This window comes from Meleagris gallopavo, chromosome 6 (assembly GCF_905368555.1).
Source record: "Meleagris gallopavo chromosome 6, MGAL_WU_HG_1.1, whole genome shotgun sequence".
NCBI classification, from domain to species: Eukaryota; Metazoa; Chordata; class Aves; order Galliformes; family Phasianidae; genus Meleagris; species Meleagris gallopavo.
The window spans coordinates 35,720,983-35,743,307 of record NC_139409.1 but is presented as its reverse complement, the minus strand read 5'-3'; the positions used below and the strand labels follow the sequence as shown (position 1 = coordinate 35,743,307).

Genomic DNA, 22,325 nt, shown 5'->3' with positions numbered 1-22,325 from the left:
CTGGACACTTCAGAAGCTGAGGGGAATTCCAAAATTTGTTTTCGCAGCTGCTGTTATTCTACTAATGCAGTCATAGTACAACTTCTTTCCAAGATTTTTGAAAACTAATACATGGAATTAGGCTCATAATGCTATATTTTTCAGGCAAATAACTGATGTATTTCTTTACGTACAGCAGATTTTCCTTGAAAATTTTAAAACTATTTATTATAATGTTTTTCACTATCTGCTAGATATTTGAAAGTAGTAAGTCACAGAAGGTAAAATACACTCCTTCCCTCTCCCCTACTTTCCCCATCCCCTTGCTCAAAAAAAGCCACCCCCTTCTAGATGCTGCATAAAATGAATGTGAAAAATACAGTCATTCATAAACAGGTTGCTATTCCACATTCTGAAATGAGGGTAATTTTCTGATTTCATTATTGGGGCTTCCTGGGACTCAATCATATATTTTTTCTATGTTATATTGCACATAGGAGAAGGCTATAACTGAATGAAAACTAAAGATCCAGCATTATAGGATATTAAGCTCCTATACAGAGAAGTTTATTTTCTTTCTTTTCAAAGAGAGAATGTTGGGTCTGAATGATGTTAGACTGAATGATGACTGAATAACTGTCCTATGCAAGAAAGAGAAAAAAGCGACGGAGTTAGGGTATGATCTTGTAAGTGGTGTAATATTTGTAGCCACTTCTAGAAAGGAAGATGAAACCACCTTTGTTGCTACTGTGTTTACTGATACTTTAAGAAGAAAAACAAAACAAAAAGCCCAGCATATAAAGCAAGATATATCACATGTAGAAAATGAAAATGTGTTTACAAAGGAAATTAATTTAAAAAGCTGTATTATTATTAATAATATTCTCCCCTACTGAACAAAAAAATGTGAAAAGACTGACCATTACAATTAGAGCCATTTGAAATTACTAGCAGCCCTGTTCCTGTTCCATAAGGCTATTTTATTCAAATGGCCTTCTTTGGCATTTCTTCTGAACAAATTGCAGTTCTCACTTCACTTACGACCAATCACCAAAGAATTACACCACTTAGAACATAGCTACTGTCACTCAATACAACAGAAACTTTGTCCTGTGCAAGCCTTGGGCAACACTGTCCAACAAAATTAACTATGTCACTACTAATATTGATTTATGTCACTCTTGCTTATTTTAAATGCGTATTTGGTATGAATATTACAAGAGCCTGAATAAAGGAAGGCCCAAACACAGCAAGAATTAAATGCTTAAACTGAGATTCTGCAAATGTTTGCTTAAGCTAATCTTGAGCAGCCATTTGATGCTAATTTTCATTAATATGAAGCTGCTATCTTCCTCTTGTCACTTTTCTTAAGGACTACTTTGCTACCTTGTTATCTCAAAGAAACCTATAGTTACTTTATATCTATGTGTAAAATCAAATAATATATGTGATGTGGTAAGATTTAAAACTAGGAATGGTATCTATGATCAGTGCCATTATATTTGTGATTTTTGTTGTTTCTCTTTATTTGCAAAATAATTTATGTAATTCACCAGAAAAGAAAAACAAAACACCTTTGTGCTAGTAAAGCCACCTTCTATTTTTGCTTCTGTGTAGAGTTTGCCTGCTAAAGTTATGGTACATCCTAGATAGCAGAGCACCAATAACCTTCTGCTGGAAATTGTTTCAGATTCTTCTTACAAACAACAAAATTTACATGGTAACTCACCAGAGAACTGAGGGGGGGCAGGTTTCTCTCGCTCTTTGCTTAGTCCAAGAATTGGGTATCCAACCTCACTGTGGTTTATTTAATATATTGCTTCTGCCAACTAATGCAATTAAGCTAGTAGTTCAGTTGGTAGCAGGCTGCTAGAAGGTAAAGACTGATCCATGACAGCCAACAAAGGCTGGTAGTGTTGCATAAAAGAATAGTTATTTGTTTGTTTTAGAATAAAAAGAAGAAAAAAAAAAGAAAAAAAAAAAGCTTTTATTCTTCAGAAAAAAGCAAAACAAAACTCATAATTCGTGTCAAGAACTACGGTGACAGTAGCTTATTTATAAATGGCTGGTCTGAATTTGTGCAACTCTCTCTAAATGATGTTGCTGCGTTGATGGCTCAGATGTATCCATGAGCCCAGGAGTGATCTGTGAAGGTTTGGAGACAGGAATATGTAGAGCAGGTGAAGATAATATAGAGAACATTTATTTTAGGCAATGAAAACTGATGGAGACACAAGGGCAAGTTAAATAAATGGTCATACTAATTGCAGGTGTACGCAGTAAAAGATCCTTTCACAGACTGTCTCGAAATTGGAAGACATTTCCTTTCTCTGGCACTCTGATACTACTAGACTTGAGATGCACCTGTCAATTAATGAAATATGTTAGAAACAATTATGTGGCCAGCCAAAGGGACATTCCTTGTAAAAGCATCAAACCAAAGATGTCTGCTAAGAATCTAAATGGGATAGCAAAGGAGTCAGAACACTCATTTACTCTAAAAATAAGGAAAAGAAAACTAATATTTGCCATTGTGTTCTCTCATCATTCCCTTTTGAAATTTGTTCCTCCAAAATTTAGGCATTTGTGGTCTCAAATATGTGTAGAAGAGCATATGGTTCTAAGAAAGCCATTGCTGATCAGAACGTCTGCTGCAAGCTTTACTTGAGGCACACCCCAAGATAGATGTCTGAAAGAATGTATCTTCTCACTGCTTTCCCTGCCTTCCCTCTACTGAAAGAAATTACAGTTACAACAGATGCTTCTGACAATCCCTGCTTTAGATACAACATTAGTTTATTGCCAAGAACAGATTTACTAGCTCAGTGCTCTCCAGTAAAGGAAGTAAGCTGCTGTAAAGGGAATAGCTTTAATTATTCCTGGATTTGAGTCAGGAGAAAGCCATGAGGTATTATACTTATGAGGGCAGTCAGAAGTCAGAGTTCTCAGAAATTCTACATTAGATTCCAGTTATTTAAATTTACTTTTAGGTACTAGGAATATAAATCTGATTTGAAATTTAAAGTTTAGATGGAGGCTTTAAATTGCTTCAAATAATAATAAAATAAAAGCCCAAAAAAAAAACAATGCCACCAAAAAAAAAAAAAAAGAAAAAAAAGAAAAAAATTTTGTTTAAAATGGAGAGCAATTGTATGCAATCTGCTGTGCAGTTCACTCATTCTTTCCTTGTTCCATTTCATTAATGAAAGCAATATATTTTCTCTCCTTCTTAATAACTTCTTAATACTTTTCTATGCTTCTTTGTTTCTGGTGACAGAATGTTGAGAGAATCATTCCACAGTAAATTGTTTCTGATATCAAATTTTAAATAGACTTTGCCAGTCTGCTTGTTATGTGAAAAATTCTTCTTAATCTCCAGTAATGCATAGCCAGGACTGTGTCTGATTTTTGTATCTGTTGCAGAAATTGAGAATTTAGCAGATGTCCCCTTCAAAAGTCACTTCCCTCACTGTAGCTCATAGTGCCAGGTGAAAAAGAACATCATGTTGCTTCTTCCTTTTCTAGGTCTGCCACATAGACATGTGAGGGCAGAAGGAGTAGTAGGCATGAGTCTAGGTCATGATTGCATACTGATCTTGATAACCACAGCATGTTCTTCCAAGTACATGGCTTGAGGTAAAGCCCTAAGAGGTCTTTGGGCAGAGAGATAATAGCCATTGGAAGTTATTCATGCAGACAAAAGTTCCTCCCTGGATTCTCACTGGGGAAACACTGCTTCTGGAGTCTATTTTTTAAAAAGAGTCTATTTTAAAACGTGTTTTGGACTATTGTCTGCACTAATGCTTCCCACTGGTGCCAGTGATGTTCCTGGACACAGTAACACAACCGTCCGTTAATTCCACTGGTATAGCTGTCTCTAGATGACTTCTGGCCAAAGCTAAATCCCTCAGATATCCCTGGAGTTCAGTATCTGCCAAAGAACAACAGGCAGCTTGTATGCAACCATCTGATTTGGGAAGATAAGAGATTTTAACAATATGGATGGGAATGGCTGTGCTAATGTTAGTCTCTATGTTGCAAAAAGGTACGTTCAAGGCAAATTCATCTGACCAGTATGTATTACAGACCTTTTTCTTCAGTGAGTTTTTAGCTTATAAAAAATGTTTTTCAAGTTCTTGTTTTTTAGTGGTGTAATACACAATCACTGCACAATTTTTGCTTATGGTTTAAGATTTGCTATAGATACTTTTTTTATTATTATTATTTGTTTTGCTCTTACTTAAAAGCTGGGAAATGCTTACTGAAGCACGTGCAGATATAAAATTGATGGCAGTTTGCCAGTATTGCCTTTGATGTTGCCTAACAGGGGGACCTATGTGTAGGATAATGCAGCTTTCCTTTAATATGTGATCAAACGACCATGTGCATGTTTTATTTGTTGTCTTAAAAATAGTGTTTTACATTGCAGTCTCCAATATAAAATCTTAGCTATCAAAATGAAACCCTTCACTGCACTTTATGTATAACCTTCAAGTCAGTGTCTAAACAGAAAATGTGTTATTTTAGCTGGGTTGCTGAGACACCAATCCATACAATCTTCTGAATTTGGCTGTAAGCTCCACCCTTTAAGAAAACATCTTGTCCTGATTTAAAATTGAATTTTTCACTACATGAGTCTCATTAATTAAATGACAACAATAGCTTCAGTGAGCAACATGATTTCCCCCCTAAAGCTCCTTGTGCAAGGACCCTTTTACTCATACTGGTGAAGGCCATTATTCTTCTGCCTCACTGAGGGGAAAATCAATGCAATAGACCTGAAAGGACAGCTCAGCTCCCAAATCCAGACGTAACCAATAGTTGCTTAAAATAGCCTGAAAATAGTTTCTGCTCATTGTCTCCTTTCCTTCCAGACACATTTTTGTCAGCTACATTTACCCAAAGTCCAAAACCCAGGCACAGCGTGACATTTCTCTACCTTTTTCCTTCCTTTTCCATAGGCCTTTTACCCCCAGCTGTTATTGCTGCTGCCAGCTCTGTGCAATTAACCTGACTAGGAATGCAGTTGTCCTCTGCGGTTAATCCTGTTCAGGATTAATGAACTGTGCTTTAAACCAAGGGAGCAGCTAGGAAAAATGAGGTATAATTTTGTTAGAAGATTGTGTACTGCTAATTAATGAAGAAGGGTCATTTTAGGACTCAGCTGACTCAAGCTTAGCTGGAGAAAAAAAAAATCCAAAGAGTAATTATATGAAGTTTGCTACTTTCTATTCACTCTTGCTCTCTCTGAGGACATCTTTTGTCACAAAACATGCAATTTTCTGTCTCACTCCCATCAGATCTGCACCAAAGCATGTCATGGGGAAGCATGGAGTAGAGGTCTCAGTAAAATGAAACTGCTTGTTTTAGGGCAGCTTGTTTTCTCATCCTTTATTTCCAAGCAATGAATACTGTGTATAACATGATTTATTTAAGTGTTAGAAAACATGAAATGGTCAAAACAGTGAGGTCATTTCTTCTTCAGTTACAAACCAAGAAAATTCTGGGTATTTGGCTTTCGTGCTGATCCTGGGAAAGTTTTACAGTCCTTGTTCTGTTTGTTTGAAGAAATGCTTGGGCACTACATTAGGAACACTAGGCCTTTCATTTTTGAGTATCAAGAGCAGTCATGATAAAGACCTAGACTAATCAAAGTAACAAGGAACTTTAGCAAGATACTGTCTAACTAAGCTAGGGCAGTGAAAGGGGAAGGAAGAGAAAACAGATGAATATCTGATGTTTAAGAAACAAGAGGCCTCTTATCAAAAATATTTGTATTATATTCCTGCTTAGTCATGCACTGCTTTGTTCATTATTTCAGAGTTTTCACCCCTTCCATTGTGGTCCATTAAATAGTAAAATATCAGGCAAATATCATGAATTCCAATATTTAATGTTGTTTCACTGATGGAGATGTTGCCATGAAGTATTGAAGTAAACAGCTGTTGTTCAGATATTAGAACTTATATGTATAAAAAAAAAAAAAAAACACAATGTAGAGTATTTAAGAAGAAATTATGTGGATTTTCTGAATTAAAAAAAAAAAAAAAAACAGTTCTAACTCTCTCAGTAAAAGATAACCATTTGGGGCAGAATAGATCTTTAAAAATAAATTGAATCACGATTTTGAATGTAAAACTAAGTATAATGAATGGAATCTTCTTAGTATGATACTGAAAGAATTTTCTGTACAATGTATTGATGTATTGTAATAAGCCAAATATCAATAAACCACAAAATATGCAATTTGTGTTCTTTACATATATAAGAGGAGGAGCTGATACATTTGAGTCAATGTTTCCTAAAGTGTTTTGATTAAATGCCAGATCCAACCAGTGTGCTAGCACACATGCTTATGTTTAAGAACAGGAATTCAGAAAGTCAGCCAAGCACAAAGAAGTTTGATTGCATAGTTATTTTTGAGTTGATACTCTGTTTATAATATAGTCCGCTGTTATATTTATAGTTTCAAAAGAAATAATATCCTATCTCCAAATGTAATTAACAGAGAGGACATGAAACATGGGATTTTCAACAAAGTCCAAGAAGCTAGAGACTTGGTCCTTAGCAAGCAGGAAAATAAAATGTTGAGACTCTTTTGAACATGTCAGCGTCAAGCACTCATACTTGAGTGGTCTTTTACTTGATGAACGTTTCCAACAAGCAAGCCAGATGGCAATGCTTTAGCGATCATAAGAGGTCTTATAGTACAATGAAATACTTCATATCAAGTTCTCTTTGGCATAAGAAACAGCATACTTCATGGCTTTTTTTTTTTTTTAATTTAATTTTGTTTTGTTTTCGTTTGCGTCATGAACAGCATTATGGGCCAAATTGTCCATCCTTTTATGTTAGGGGCAACATTGATTTAAATGAGACCAGAATGCATGAGTTAAGTGCTAAGTCAGATATTTTTAAATGCATGCCTCTTGAGATTGTGGAAGCAAAAATAAGCTCATAAATAGTTGTGATTTGTTTGAAGTCAAAGCACTTTTCTCTCTGTAGGTCTATTTATAGTCGTAGGAGAAGAAATTCTTAGTAGCAGGAACTGATGAATGAGATTTTCACATACTCAGAAGAAAAACACGAGTTGGTGTAATTTTGTGTTTCTCCAACCTAAAGAAATGTCATGAGTTTTGTAGATGGATATAAAATTAATCTTGCTTACTTAAAAGGACCTTAATCACATACTTGCAGTTTTCCTCTGGAACTATGGTATCTGTATAACCCAAAGGAGACAATTCTCACTAAATGTTTTACTTCTGGTTTTATCTTCTTGTCAAAATAAATATTTGATTTTTTTTTAGTGAGCTAGATTAGTTTTTAATGATTTTTTTAAAATTATTTTTAATGTATAGTCTCTTATTATATTAAGAACTGGTGCATAAATGGATTCTTGTGCATCCTGAAATCATCTTTTTTTTTTTTTTTTTTTTTCCTGTTTACTGTTGGAATTCAGTTCCATGCAATATTAGCAATCTGCTTCTATGCCAAAGTCATACAGTGACAGTTGCAATAGTGAATATTTGCTGGAGGCTGCTGTTATGAAAATAGCACAGTCCTGTAAGCTTGCATCACCAGAAACAAATTTTCTCTTTGATTATGATTGAATTTTCAGCATGGTTTCAGATAATTTATTACTGAAGTAGCACTTAAAGCACTGTCATAATGAAAGCACTGTCATAATGCAATGCTAAAAAAATGCTGATTCAGTCTTCAGAGCATCAGTTCCAATGCCTTCCTACTTTTTTTTTTTTTTCCCCGCTTAATCCCTTATACCTTTAATGCTGCACACTGTAATTAGGATGCTAAACTATGTATAGGCAGTAATAGAATAACATATACAAAAATATACACACTGGTTAGTTTAGAAGAATTTCCTCTTTTCAAGCTTACTTGACAGTTTTTAGAATGTTCCCTGTAATTTCTGTAGTTTATATGAGAAAGTGGAGCTTTTCATCTTTAAATGTGTCATAGCTTTTAAGGCAAACATGGATGGTTTTCCTTTATGTTTTGATGTCATTAATATGTTTGCATTACTGACATATATGATGTATTTATAAAGGGTGTATTTTGGAAGGCATATGAGCAGGATATATGCTCTGAATAATGATGGTTTTGATATTTGGAGAATATGCTGATGACAATTACCACTTGTAGTTTAATTTTTGTATAAAATAATGCTTTTACACATATGAAAGTAATGATTGTATTTTCTTTCCATTTTAATGGTGAAGTATACAATCAGCATACATACAGAAGGACATATATTTGAAGCAGAACAAAAACTGCAACTATTTAGGCTTCTTTTTTTTGTTTGTTTTTGTCTGTTGCCTCAGGTTTTCCTAAGTGAAATAAAGAAATGATGATTTATATCTTGCTTAAGGCATGCTAACCTTTGCACTGCAAAGCTGATAATGATGATTGATGTATGTATCTAATTTCCTGCAAGATTAGGATGAGCACCAACCTTGCCATCAATTTTTAGAGGATGCTAATGCCTTCCTTCACTCTTCCTTTCTTCTCTCTACTGCTACCTGCCTTCTGCCTTCCTTTTCAAAGGAAAGCACATAGCTAGACTTGCTACAGTACTGTACTGTACTGTACTAGATAGTCCTAGGACAGAGAAACAGAAGTTTTAAAAACTTATTAAAAAATAAGAACAGAATGCTCTGCAACAGTATTTGTTACTCTCAGTACAGTCAGAATAGAACCACAACTAAACTGTCTCAGGGAAAAAAAACACTCTCATTAGACCTTGACAAGGAACTTTTGCTCTATGCTTTAATGCCTGGCAGACTATTCACATCACAGATGCAGCCTTTGGGTTTGATAAATAATAATTTCTAAAACATTTTGGGATAATACATAGAAACATCACAAAATACACAGATTATAGAAACTGACAGGACTAGAAGTTTCCTCAGAGGTAAATTATTCCTGCTAACTGGGTTATTTCTGCAGACATTTGCTCAACCATTTCCAAATCCTCCAACAGGCGATATTTCAGTATCTCTGTAGATAGGATATTCTAAGGCTTTACAGGCTTTAATATTAGAAAGAATTTCCTGATGTCTAATCTAAGTCTCCCTTTCTGTAATCCAATAGTCCATGTCCTATTAGGAGGGATCAGGGCAAAGAGTTTATTTTCTTATTTTTAGTTACCTTCTGCAGATCTGAAAAAATGTTGTCATTGTTTACCCTTCATGTTCTATATTAATAGGCCATGTTTTCTAAGCTTCTAGTTTGCTTTGGCTTCCTCTCTTACAACCCTCCTTGTGTTGGTTTACATTTGTATTGCTGCTGAATTAAAAACAGAGCAAGTCATTGTTAATGTGACATTTGCAGTCCCAGATTGGATGCAGGGCCTCCAGTTCTGATTAAAGGAGGAAAAAAAAAAACCTTCACACATCTCTCACTTTGCACTTTCAGCATGACAGGTACCTTATTCATGATGCCATGGTACATGTGGTATGTGTTTGTCTTGTTATCCCCTACTGAAAGATTTATCTTAAAAAACAAACAAAATGAACAGGAAGAGAAAAAAAAAAAAAAAAAAAAAAACCACCAAATACCAAGGCTGTTGATCTTCATCCTGTTTTAATAGGTGGCTGAGTGTGGATTCCTGCAATTGTCTTTACTGAAAAGTATCTAATTTTCTGGACTGTTTTTCCAATGTGTTAAAATTGTTTTGAATTTTGTCTCCTATTGTGTTTGCTTTTCCTCCCAGTTTGCTATTGTCTGGTAAATTAATAGACATGCTCTTCATTAATGAAATTGTTGAACAGTATTAATCTGAAACATACCTCTGCAGGCATCAGTAAATGTGTCCCTCCTGCATCACAAAGCATACTGAGATCTATAATCCAAAGAATAGTTATTTTGTTTATTGTAATAGATGGCAATAAATAAAACATATTACAGACAGAGCACCACTAACAGCAAAGGATGTGTGAGCTGTCTATTTTGGAAAGTACCCAACCACAGGAGTGTCTCAGTAAAGTAAATAAGATTTCTTATGAGGTAAGCTGCTACTCAGTAGGCTTAGTATAACAAAACAGAGCACTGCAAATCTTGGTTGTTCTTAAAGGGCAGAATGGCTCTGTCACTTCTCTCCTCTTCTAACTAACTTGCTATCTTCTGCACTGGTTCAGTGATGAGTCTTGCTGTCCTATACCCTGCTAAGTACCTAGCTACCAAATTATATTACCCTGCCTTTTCTTCTCTCTCCCTTTGTGAAACTTTGGAACAGGCTGCCCGGATTTGTAGAGTCTCTTTCTCTAGAGATATTCAGGACCCATCTGGACACTATCCTGTGTAGCCTATTGTAGGGAACTTGTTTAGCGGGGAGGTTGCACTAGATGATCTCCAGGAGTTCGTTCCAGTTCCTGTGATTCTGTAATTCTGTGATTTTGTGATTCTGTTTTTCAGTGAGAGAGATCTGTGTCCCAGGTACTCAGGCTCTAAAATGGGATGGAAAGAGTTTTGTGAGAATCTTGTAAGAGTTTAGGCTATCAGCTTCTTGGTGAATTCAGGATTTGTATAGCTGTTTTTGTATCCTTGGCAAGGATGGAGCCCCTTGTACAACTTATTTAGTGGAAACCAAACTCATCTGAAGGCTTGAAGAGCTTGCTGGGATAACTGATAATATTGAGTATGGATACTTAGGACTCACACAAAATGTCATTTATATGTTATTCAAACCACAATATTGTATGTTTTCTCTCTTCTAGAATAGAAAGCTACAGAAAAACCATGTGTTCTCAGGTGCAGGCACTAGATTTCTGAAAAGATTTAGATATCTCACAAAGCAAAATTCTTTCCAGTGTTCCTGGAGGTATTAGATACAGATTTATTTTTTTATTACTATAATTATTATATATTACTGGTATGTAATAATAGATAGGAATGCGTGGATAAATGTATACTGTGTATTAATAATTACTTTAGTTCATTTGATAATAGTTTTGGCTGATACTAAGTGAAGTATCAATTTTTTTTTTAATTTTATCAGATAACAAGAACACAGTTATTTTAATTCCAGTTTTATTAGTACAGAATATTAAAAATTTAGCTTGGCCTATCAATCAGTGTAAGTATTATACAGTATTGTGGCAGTTTATGTGTCTGAAGTGCTGCATTTAAATGTTTACTACCTATTATGCTGGTAATTTATACAGCCACTTTTGGTGAATTATCTCTCAGTTGTACAGTGCAGTCTGAACGACCTATCTTTTCAGTTTATGAATTCTGTATTTACTGTGTCTTAGCAGGATGGAGGAGACAGTGTGTGTCATGTGGATACATGGGAGTAATCACATAAAATGAAAGAATAAAGTCAGATTTAGTTCATTACTTATAGGTACGCTATCACCAGCATCTGGCTTTCTGTGCAGTTACAGTGTTATGATGCAAGTAAGCAAACATCAGAGGTCACAACCTCTTATTTTGTTTCCTTCCATCTTTTCCCTCTGCCCAAAGATGTTACCACAGGGACACCAGCAATATCAACGACAACAACCGTGGAAATCCGGAAGAGCAGTGTTATGACAACGGAGATCACCTCTAAAGTGGAGAAAATCCCCACGACAGCCACTAGCAGCACGACATGCCCTTCCGTTGAGACTGAGGAAGAAAAAGCAAAAAGACTGCTGTACTGTTCACTATGCAAAGTCGCTGTCAACTCTGCCTCGCAGCTGGAGGCGCACAACAGTGGTGAGATGGAGCAATGCTTGCTTTCTTCCTTTTTTTTCCCTTCTGTCTCAAGAGCTCTGCAATTATCTTTCCCTGAATAGTTTAGATCTCTTGCAGCAGGGGACAAAGAAGTGGCAGAAAGCTGGCAATTACATGGAATTCATTAACTATTAAAGAATAAAAATGACAGGCAAATAGGCATTCCTAAAGGGGGAAGAAGGGCTTTTTTTTTTTTTTTTTTTTTTTTGCATGCAATCTACCCATTTTCTTACATTTTAGCTTTTGCAGATTCCAAGCCTTATAGAGCTAAATGACAGCTCATGCTTCATTACATTTGATGTTCAGAGTTTGCATACTTTTGTTTGTGCCAGCTAGCAAACTGAGTATGAATGCCATCAGTTTTGTTTGAAATCTAACAAATTAAGGCTGAAAGAGGCAGAGTCAGTCAGAGTTCAATGATAGTTAGAATTCTTGGCCCCATATTGTCTGTCAACCACATGGCAGTATATTTTTCCTCTGTCTTCATAAACTGGTAGTGGCTGGTGCATGGGAGTTGAATGGGTAGTTGCTTACTTCTGCCTTTATTTTTAAACCTTTTCTTGTTAAAGCTAGTAGCATCAGTAAGTTCCAGCAGTAGTCAGCTGTGATCCATAGTCACTATTTTAAGCATTTTATTGATTGACTTTGTGGTAGACAGAGTTAAAATATCTTGTAATTTAATATGGTGGCAGTGAGCATTTATAACAATTCTATGGAAAAAGTCCAGATTTTGGATGTCAGTACTTGCCTGACAGCAGGATGAACAGACTTAAGAGATAAAAGGTGTCAGGTTTGAAATTTGGAGACAATGCTAATATACCTGCATAAAAATGATAAATGGTCTTATGATGTAATAAAAATAATTTTAATCAAAAAAGAAAGAAGTTTACATGCCTATAGAACACATTTGAATTAAAAAGGAAATGATAATTTGTTGGTATTCATGAGAAACAAAGCCTAGTCAGTTTTGAATGCTGTGTTTGCTGTATACTAGATCTTCAACAAATGAAAATAAAAGCTCATAAAGTGTATTTATTTTAACTGTATGTCTTCCTTCCGATTAAGGTTAGACCCTAAACGTTTTTCTAATTCACTTGAGAACCGAAACCTTATTGTGAACAGCTACAAACCTCCAAGCTTTTATTTCTATGCTGATAAACTGTGTGTGGTCGCACACATGCATGCTTGGAAAAGGGTACAAGGTGATGCATATAGTGATTACCACTGGAAGACTAAACCTGCACTTTGTAGTAGTCCATTATCACAGACAAACTGCATAGAAGTCAACAGTGTAAGAAACTGCTTGGTTTGAATAAAGATACAGCAATAGACACAAATGTTTTCTGTCCAACCTTTATTTTAATAAAAAAATGCAAGTGCATTTTTCTCACATCCATGTTTCTCACATGTTTTTGTTCAGATCCAGGTTTTTGCCAGGAACCTCAGCCCCTTTGTGGTTTGACAACTAATTATTTAATTACAGATTTAAGTGGAGCTACCTAATGCATACTCTTCATCAATCCATTCAGGACTACAAATCAAAGGCAACTGCACCTTTAATAGCTAAATTATTCTTCCTTTGCAACTACAGTTCAGGTCTCATTAGCAGCAGGAGTTAATGAGAAAAGTCACACCCATTTAACTTCACATCAGGACACCTGATTGTGCCAGTACTTATTGGTGTGGCTGCTTTGTTCTACCTACAGAACTGTAATCTAATAATTAAATATCAGATGTGAAATACCATTACATAAGTATTAATCTGATACTGACAAACACAGGCATATTCCAAGGATAGCATGTAGCACCAAGCTGAGGTTCATATGATTTTCTTTTAGAAAGAAAACAAAACAATGAATGCAACCAAATTGCCAAAGTTGTTTCTGTTTCCCATTTCTAATATCTCCAGGGACTAAGCACAAAACTATGCTGGAAGCTCGGAATGGAAGTGGAACCATAAAAGCCTTTCCCCGGGCAGGCGTAAAAGGGAAAGGACCTGTGAATAAAGGAAACACAGGCCTTCAGAACAAAACATTTCACTGTGAAATATGCGATGTGCACGTAAACTCTGAGACACAACTGAAACAGGTACTCAGCTACCTTGCTACCTTGCAGAGTGTGAATCCTTGGCTATTCTTTGTTTTCATGGTAATAAAGTACCAACACAATCAGCATGTATCAGTCTAACACTTCACATCCAAATGGAGCTTGTAGAATTTTCCCTTTGTATTTGGTTCTTATGCTGTATGTTTAAATTTAGGTATGATTTTCTCCTTCATACAGTGTGTTTTCTCAAAAGTTATATTTACTTATATATATGTATGTATGTATATGTATGTGTGTGTGTGTGTGTGTGTGTATATATATATAAAAGCATGTTTTTTAAAGAGTTACAGAAGCTGTAAGCTGCAACATGTTGCAACTATCTTTAGGCTATTACAGTTAGCAAGAGCTAATAAAACCTTCCATTTAGTGTACTGCATGATATTTGTTTTGTAGTTACAGGCAGTATTTCCCTGAACATTGAATAACCTACTTAGAAACGTGGGATGGAGAGGATTTGATTTTTTATTTTTATCAGAACTGAGAAGCATGGCCTTGAAATTGCAATTACACTATGTTCAGTTATTCGTCAGATGAGCAAAACGTTTGCTCTGAGAAACTGTTCAATTCCATATACCTTTTGGAATTCAATACTTGTTAAGGAGCTTTACAAGAAGGAAGATAAATTCTGTAATGGACAGTAGCAATGCTTGTCTTTTCCTTTTAGAAAAAAAGTCCAGTACTTTGTCTTTTTTTGTGAGAACTCTCTTGAGAATGAAAATCAAAGTGAAAGCACAGCTCTGAAAAGGGTCTTTTACATCTAATACTGCAGTAAAATTTGTGTAGAGTCATTCTCGTAAAATCTAATAGATTTTATGAAGAAGATAATGGACTGTGTGATTTTACTTCACTGTCACTTAGTTTGATATGTAACCATCTTTCAACTGAAATCTTAAAGGAATCTCTAGGCTTCTTGGGGATTTAAACAATTTTGTGCTTTTTTTTTCTTTTTTAATAGAGAATGTGGTACTAATATTCTTCCAAAACTCTCAATCAGTAGCAGATTGAAATTGATGGGTGCTTTATAGAGATTATTTTAAAAGGTTCTTGTTTTGACCTAATTCAAGTCCTGCTGAAGTTAACAAAGGTGAGAAATTCACTGACACGGTGGAAGCAGATTTGAACTGAGCACTGAAAATCAGTCTTAATGCGTGGTGCACAAAGGAGTTGCTGAAACTGGAACAGGTCCTATTCTCGATCATTACTGAATTAGTCATATACTGCTGTTGTGGAGAGCATTCAGGAAGAACTCAAAATGATCTCTTAAGGAAATATCACTTTTCCCCCCCCCCCCGATGTATTTTAACAGCACATAAGCAGTAGAAGGCACAAAGATAGAGCTGCTGGGAAGCCGCCTAAACCTAAATACAGCCCGTACAACAAACTCCAAAAGGGAACACATCCTCTAGGGGTAAGCCAATCACTTTGTTATTCACAGAATCCTGCTGAGTACAGAGAGTTTAGAAAATGAGAGTGGAAGAATCTTTAAAATAAGTAAGTGTAAGCAGTGGAAATATGCGTCTGAAGAAGTGTATGAAAGCTCACAGGAAACAATTTATTTCCTTTGAAGGGTATGAACCCATGGGTTCTTGTTTTGTAGCTCCTCTGAATAACCTTAGGAAAGAAGCCTGTTTCAAAGGTCATTAGAGAGCAAGTGAGGAGAGAAACATGCAAATGTCAAGCATTTTTCCAGTGTTCACTAAGTGCAATAGTGTTGAAATAACTATAAAATTCTATAGAACATAAAACCTTTATCCTCATTTATAAAATATTCAGGTAACAATTGAAACAGTAAAAACAAAAATCCATCTCTCATTTTATTACTCTCAATTTCAGGATGGTTCTGGTCACATTTCAAACCAACAGGATAAACTTTGTGAAACAGAGTTCTTGCTAGCTTCAAAAGCTGAAAATAATATTTACTTTTTAATAAAAACCCTGCTAAGTTTCTGCTATTAATCAAGAAACAGTTTATATCATGGGTGGGATAGTGGAGCATCTGATATTTATCTCTGTTAGTTCAACTGTGTGATTGTTTTATGTGACACTGTGCTTTGTAAGGATTTATAGATGATTTTGGCAGGGTGAGGGTGTTGATTCATTGACCTTATACAGATTCACTCCTTATTCACTGTCCATTTTCTCTAACGCATGCAGGATGCAGAACTTTCTTCTTTGAGAATACAGTTCTCTGTTAGCTGAATTTAAATTCTTTTCTTGACAGATAGAATTTGTCCTTGCTGGGGCAGACCTTTTTTGTAGTATATCCATGCACTGTTCAGTTGCTTTGGAGATTTCATAGATATTATGGAATAATACACTGCATCATTTTGCTGAACTCACTAGTAGCGAAATAGTCTCACAGGGGTTTTTCCCCTAATACACTAGAAATAAGCTATACTGAAAGGAATAGAAAAGTTATAATTTGAAAAGTAGGTACAGAATCACTGGAGTTTCTTTCAGAATTTATATTCCTTTAGGAAACTGTCTCCCAGGGGATGAAAATAACTATTTTGTTACTGCTGTTGTAAACAGTTGCCTATTTAACAATTTATGTAATGGTGATTTCTGAGAACTCCAGCCAAGGCCATTCAATTGGTGAATAGATAAAATCAATGTGTCCTTTTCTTGCTGCCTCACTCTAAAGTGCTCATAGTACACAAGTCAGACCAGAGTCTTGAGAGAGTTATGAAAAGTAAAAATTCTGTATCCATTTGGCTGATAAAGAACCAACAGATATATATCTTTTCAATATAGTGATAATGTAGTGACAAAACTTGCTGATGGTACATGTCAGATGATTCTTGTCCTTCCTATCTGACTAGTCTCTCATAATAGCAGAGTTGAGTCAAAGATATTAGACTGATATAGTGCAAGTTAATTATTTGAAAATCTCTTTCAATCCAAGGATGAGAAATTTTTCCTCCATGAGTAAAGAGTGTTGGTACTAGACTGAGATGCATCACAGAATGGTACATATATATTCAATTTCTATATGCAACTCCATATATTCAGGTATATATTCTATGCAAAGGACATTAAGTCCTTCAAGGACTCGAACGTACCCAGAATTCATCAGAGTTGATGGGATTTTTATCAGTTGATGAGTTCTCTATCCTCATCTCAGAGTTATAAAATCAAAACAAAAATATTCAGGCCCCTGGCTTCTCATTAGAAGCTTAAAATCCCATAAAAATCTGCAGAAATCTATAGACTACTCTGATATTCATTTGTATGAATATCAAGTATAAATTCTTATGTAATCAAATAATAATGAACCTGTATTTTCATTTAATTTGGGAAAATCTTGAGCTTATTTATTTTCTTTTTGGAAACTCTAAGAGTTTTCTAAACTGTATTTGGTATTGAGCAAGAGTCATGATTTATAAATATTTAAAGTGAAAGCCTCAGTGACAGTAACCAAAAAATCCATAGTTTAGCACTACATTAACTGATATAAGAAAGAGGTTTTCATTACAATACTGTTTAAATATTTCACATACTTAACTTTTCACTAACATATTGTGTAATAATATATTTCTGACATTTCCTTCTAAAGACAGTATTCTGAATACACAGCAAGATGACACGTGACAGAAGGCAGTACATCTTATAGAGTCCATCACTTATTTTAACAAAGGAAATACATTTAAGAGATTTTCATAACTGGTACAAGATGAACTTTGTTTATTTGTCTGTTATTAGTGTTTGCACTTAATAAAAAGAATCTAGATGTTCATCGTGTTTTTAAGTAGAACTTTGATTGTAATGTTGAAAACAACTTTACCTTCTTAGTGTTTTTCACACTAGGGAAAATGATATGTATTGGTTCTGCTCTGGTCTCTGTCACGAAACTGTCCAGATGGAAATCTCCTAATTGATGGCTAATTCTTTCTTATTTAGTTTCACAGTGTACATGTGGGTTAATTTATCTGAAGATTGCCTAACACCCTTTTAGGTTTCCTTTGATTTCTCAGCTCATATCAAATTAAATGTTTCAGAGATAAGGCATGAGCCCACAACCAAGGGAACGCTGAAACTATTTGTCCCTTACCAAGTTCTTCCCTTGTTGAATGTGTGAGATTGCAACTCTTGTCACAACCCTGCAACTCATAGAATCAGTAACCAGAACAAAGCCTCTCTTAGTTGATTTTTCACTTATAATCTTAAGTCAAACTTCCTGTCATGTAGCTAATATGAACAAATTATGTCTGTTTGTTTGTTTGTTTCTCTTTTCCTCACAGGTAAAATTAGTGTTTTCAAAGGAACCTTCAAAGCCGATGGCTCCAAGAATCTTACCAAATCCACTAGCAGCTGCAGCAGCAGCTGCTGCTGTGGCTGTGAATTCCCCCTTCAGTCTTCGAACAGCCCCAGCAGCCACCCTTTTCCAGACTTCAGCACTTCCTCCAGCACTCCTACGACCAGCTCCGGGGCCTATACGGACCACCCATACTCCTGTGCTGTTTGCTCCTTACTGAACTCCAAACAGGAAATAATTGTACTGCAATAATTTTTCAAATCAAAACAAACAAAAAAGAAAACCAAGAACATTGAACTATGCAGTGTTTATTTATAGTTTAAAGTATATATGAAGAGCCAGGACTTTTGATAGAGAACTGAACAAATTCTAAATGGGGGAATGGGCAGTATTTTCTCCAGATGAGAGCATTCCTCTTAAGTATTGATCGTTTTAGAACTGATCTCCAGCATTGACTTGTAGTGATATATAAAACTTACAAAGCCTTTTGACTGTGCTTTTTGGCACATATTTCCCTGCAATGTCTTTCCTGCTTTATGAAACAACTTACAAATTTGTCTGAAGGGCATTAACTGGTTCCAATGTACATAAAATACTTTATTCTGTAGATTAAAGAAGAAGGAAAAGAAAAGAAACACTGTGAATAGTAGTACCTTACCAATCCTCCTGCCAAATCAGCGGTTACTGGGTATTTATCTGAACAAAAGTAGATACAATAGATGTCTTGTAAAACAGTAGTATTGTGTCTCTATCTATGCCACTAGGTTTCTAACTGCGTTGCAAAAGTTAAAGTAAACAAAGTATGTCACACAAAAAAAAAAAAAAAAAACACAAAAAAAAGACAATAATGTGTGGAGTTGTTCCTGGTGAGAAAAAATTGTTTTCCTCACCTGCTGAAGAATGGGCATGAAGGTAATTTATGGTTAAGACAAGATAAATGATCAAGAAAATTTAGTGGGAAAAAGAAAAATTCAAATGCTGTACACAGAATAGGTCAAACTTCTATTTAAATGAGAACATATGTGTACAGTGTGTGTAAATCCAAACTGTGTAATACATACAGTACTGATCAAAGTTTAAGGCCAGTGGATAGCAAAAAATACAGTCTTGTTATGAAACAGGCCTGACACTTCAGTGTTGAGCAGAGGGAAGACACAAATGGGTTATGCATAGCCATACCTAGCAAATTAATATCAAGAGAGAGATCCTGGCTTCATTTAAGTCAGTATAAAATTCCTCCTGACTGCAGTGTAGCCAGAATTTCATCCTGAGAATGGCACATATTCTTTTTATATCATACCAGTGGGAGTGTCTGTAGATACAGGTAATATTTCTTTTTTGCAGTAGGCTTAGTTTTAGAAACAGATTTATTCTCTTGTTTTATTTCCTACTGATGTGATATAAAATGTTTTAGTATACCTATAAAATGTAAACAGCAACACGATACATATTAAGAGATAACTGCACATTGTGGGTTTGGAACAAACACAACCTTTAGGAGCTGAAGGGACCCTTGAATTCTGTAGCTGACCATTATGTATGGACAGCGTAAAGCCTTATATGTTTACTGTGAGGCTTAAAGGGGTTGACTGTGTCCCTTTAAAATAAGATTTATCAGGGGTATGTATAGATATATTGTATATATGTTAGAGTAAGAAAAATAACTTATAAACAGAAAATCTACTATATAAAATAATTATATAACCATTGAGTTTCACATGTGGGTCATTAAGTTGTAAGTAACAAACAGCAGAGAAAAAAAATAGTTGTCTTGAATCTGATTCTTGCTGCCTGCTTTTTCCCATAGAGAGCTGAAAAGTATCTATCAATATTATGGAGTGTGTTGCTGAATCACTTGTGACCACTCTGATGTGTAGCTAAGTGAAATGCCTACCATACATTTAGGTGGAATAAAAATTTAAAACACAATTTAAGTTTAGATTGGGAAATGATTTAAAATATTCTATTAAATGGTAGTAATGCAAAATATTGACCATGTGGTTGCTATATAATACTGCCTGTGGTTAATATGGACAGGTGGGAGATATAGAGGATGAGAATATACAGCACTTTTGACTTGCAGTTCATCAGTGAGCCTTCCATATACGTTGGTATTTGCCATTTTTTAAACCTCTCTGCATATAGATTTTATAAATATATATATATATATAAAAAGAGAGAAAGAGGTTCCATGGATGTCTGTGTCCAAAGAATTCCAAAGAGATGCATTTATTTATCTAGAATTATTAAAATAATTTCTATATTATGTATATGTTTTTCATCCAGTTTATTTGCAAATGTTTGTGCCTTGAAATGAAGTAGGCTTTTGGTTATATTTAATTCACTCCAGTGTAGCCATGAAATAGATGTGAAATAGATGTGTCAGGGCTGGTTATTAGCTGGATTATTTTGCCCAGTTTTCAAAAAGAGATGTATATGAGTAAAGTTTAGGCACCTAAATAACTGGGGGCTGACATCTAAAAGGGCTCCCTACTCTACAGCTCCCAGTAAAGAGGCAGACCAGCCTTCAAAACCTGTGCTATCACTCAGAATTTAGAAAATCTTTCTATTTATTTGGGTACATAAACATTGTATTGTAAGGTGAAACTTCTCTTTAAAAACTCATGGTCTTGGTCTTTAAAACTAGTTTCAACCTTCCTTTTTTTTTTTTTTTTTTTTTTTTTTTTTTTTTTTTTTTTTCAGAAGATGTAGTGCCATTGCCAGTTGTGTGCAGATTCTTCCTCAAGTAGGGCACTGGTTTTCCAAATGTGCTCCTTCAGCCACCATATATCTCTAGAGCCTTCTATAACAGCCTATGTAATTAAACATTTGCAAAACAAGCAGAGGAGGGCAGGGGTGGGAGGAGGCCTGATCAGAAAATCTTTTCCCCAGGAAATGCAGACAGGAGAAGGGGAGACCTATTAATATCCTATAGGCTTTTACGTACGGCCTTACGTACGTGGGCACCTGCTGTATATCCTGCCATGTTGTCATGATGCCACCAAAATCAACAGGCTGATCCTTTCATAATGTGGCCTGTGGCATGTATGGAGGCACAGTACTAAATGCAGAATTAATTAAAGTTTTGGTAGAAATAAAAAGAGTGTCATTCCAACTACTTACATGAGCTAATTTGCAATGACACCTTAAGTTTTCTTGGACCTCTTTTGTCACAGTGCTCTATGGAACAAGTTTTTGTTCACACAAGTCTCTTTTAAATTTCAGCTGTAAACAGACTCAGTTCTTTTTATGTCTCTTACTCACTACCTAATAAAAGATAAAGACTAAATGTTAGAATGTATAGTGGATTTTCTGTGCCTTGCTGTTCCACCCCCTTTTGGTCAGTACAAAATCAGTGACCCTGGAATGTTAGCACAATGATATTATACTAAATATATGTCAAAGAAAACACTGGCACAGCAATGTGATTGGGCAAGGGGAGCTTCCAGTCAAGGGTATATCCACAGTAGCTGAAAAAGGAGCTAGCAAATAGAAGACACTTTACACTTACCTATCAATGCATTTACTGTGGAGAGCACTATAAAAACAAAATGTGTCACTATATTTCATAATACAGTAACACTCCAGGGCTGGGAGGAAACCTAAAGCACAAGGAAACAGATAATTTCACTGAAAATACGGTCACTCACTGGAATAACAGTGTGAAATCAGCCTGCAGGGAAATGGCTGGGTATGAACTCAGAAAAACAAATAGGTTCAGGGATATTTTCTTAAATTCTATATTAAATGTTTAAGAATGACTATTCTATTCTGACCTGGAGAGATGGTATTTTTGTGGGAGGGATATATATTTATATTTTTACACTATCTGCATTTTTCCAACTATCTCTGGCTTTAAACCTTTGTTCTGAAGGTTCATCATTGCTATGAAACATGAAATCGGTTACCTTCTTGAAAGCTGCTGTAAAAGCTGATGTGAGAGGTTGGTAAGCAAATGCTATGAATATGGTGATCTAAAATGAACTGGAAGAAAAAAAGAAATGGCCATGTCAAGGAATATTGTATTTGAAAAGTATACATCTTTATTTTAAAATAAAAATATATAAAATTAAAAATAGCTAAATAAAGTTAATATAACTAGAAGAATTACATCTGTCATTTTAGTACTGGGATATCACAATTGGCGCTGTATTTTAAAAGATGAAAAAACTCTTTAGCTGTTGAAGCAACAAAAGGATGCCATGGGAAAAATTAATGTCTCGCACTCATTATCTTCCAGTTATGTCAGGAA

The 22,325-nt window shown here is 35.2% G+C and overlaps 1 protein-coding gene across 3 annotated transcripts in view; it reads left to right on the top strand.

Moving 5' to 3' along the window:
• ZNF385D (zinc finger protein 385D) overlaps positions 1–22,161 on the top strand; it is a 389,701-nt gene extending 367,540 nt beyond the window's left edge. For all 3 annotated transcript variants that reach the window (XM_085226335.1, XM_085226334.1, XM_085226336.1), the window contains 4 exons: positions 11,461–11,694; positions 13,622–13,800; positions 15,125–15,226; positions 18,060–22,161. In XM_085226335.1, the coding sequence (XP_085082461.1) occupies positions 11,461–11,694; positions 13,622–13,800; positions 15,125–15,226; positions 18,060–18,293 (749 nt within the window). In that variant the 3' untranslated portion in view covers positions 18,294–22,161. The remainder of the gene's footprint in view (positions 1–11,460; positions 11,695–13,621; positions 13,801–15,124; positions 15,227–18,059) is intronic.
• The last annotated feature ends 164 nt before the right edge of the window (positions 22,162–22,325 follow it).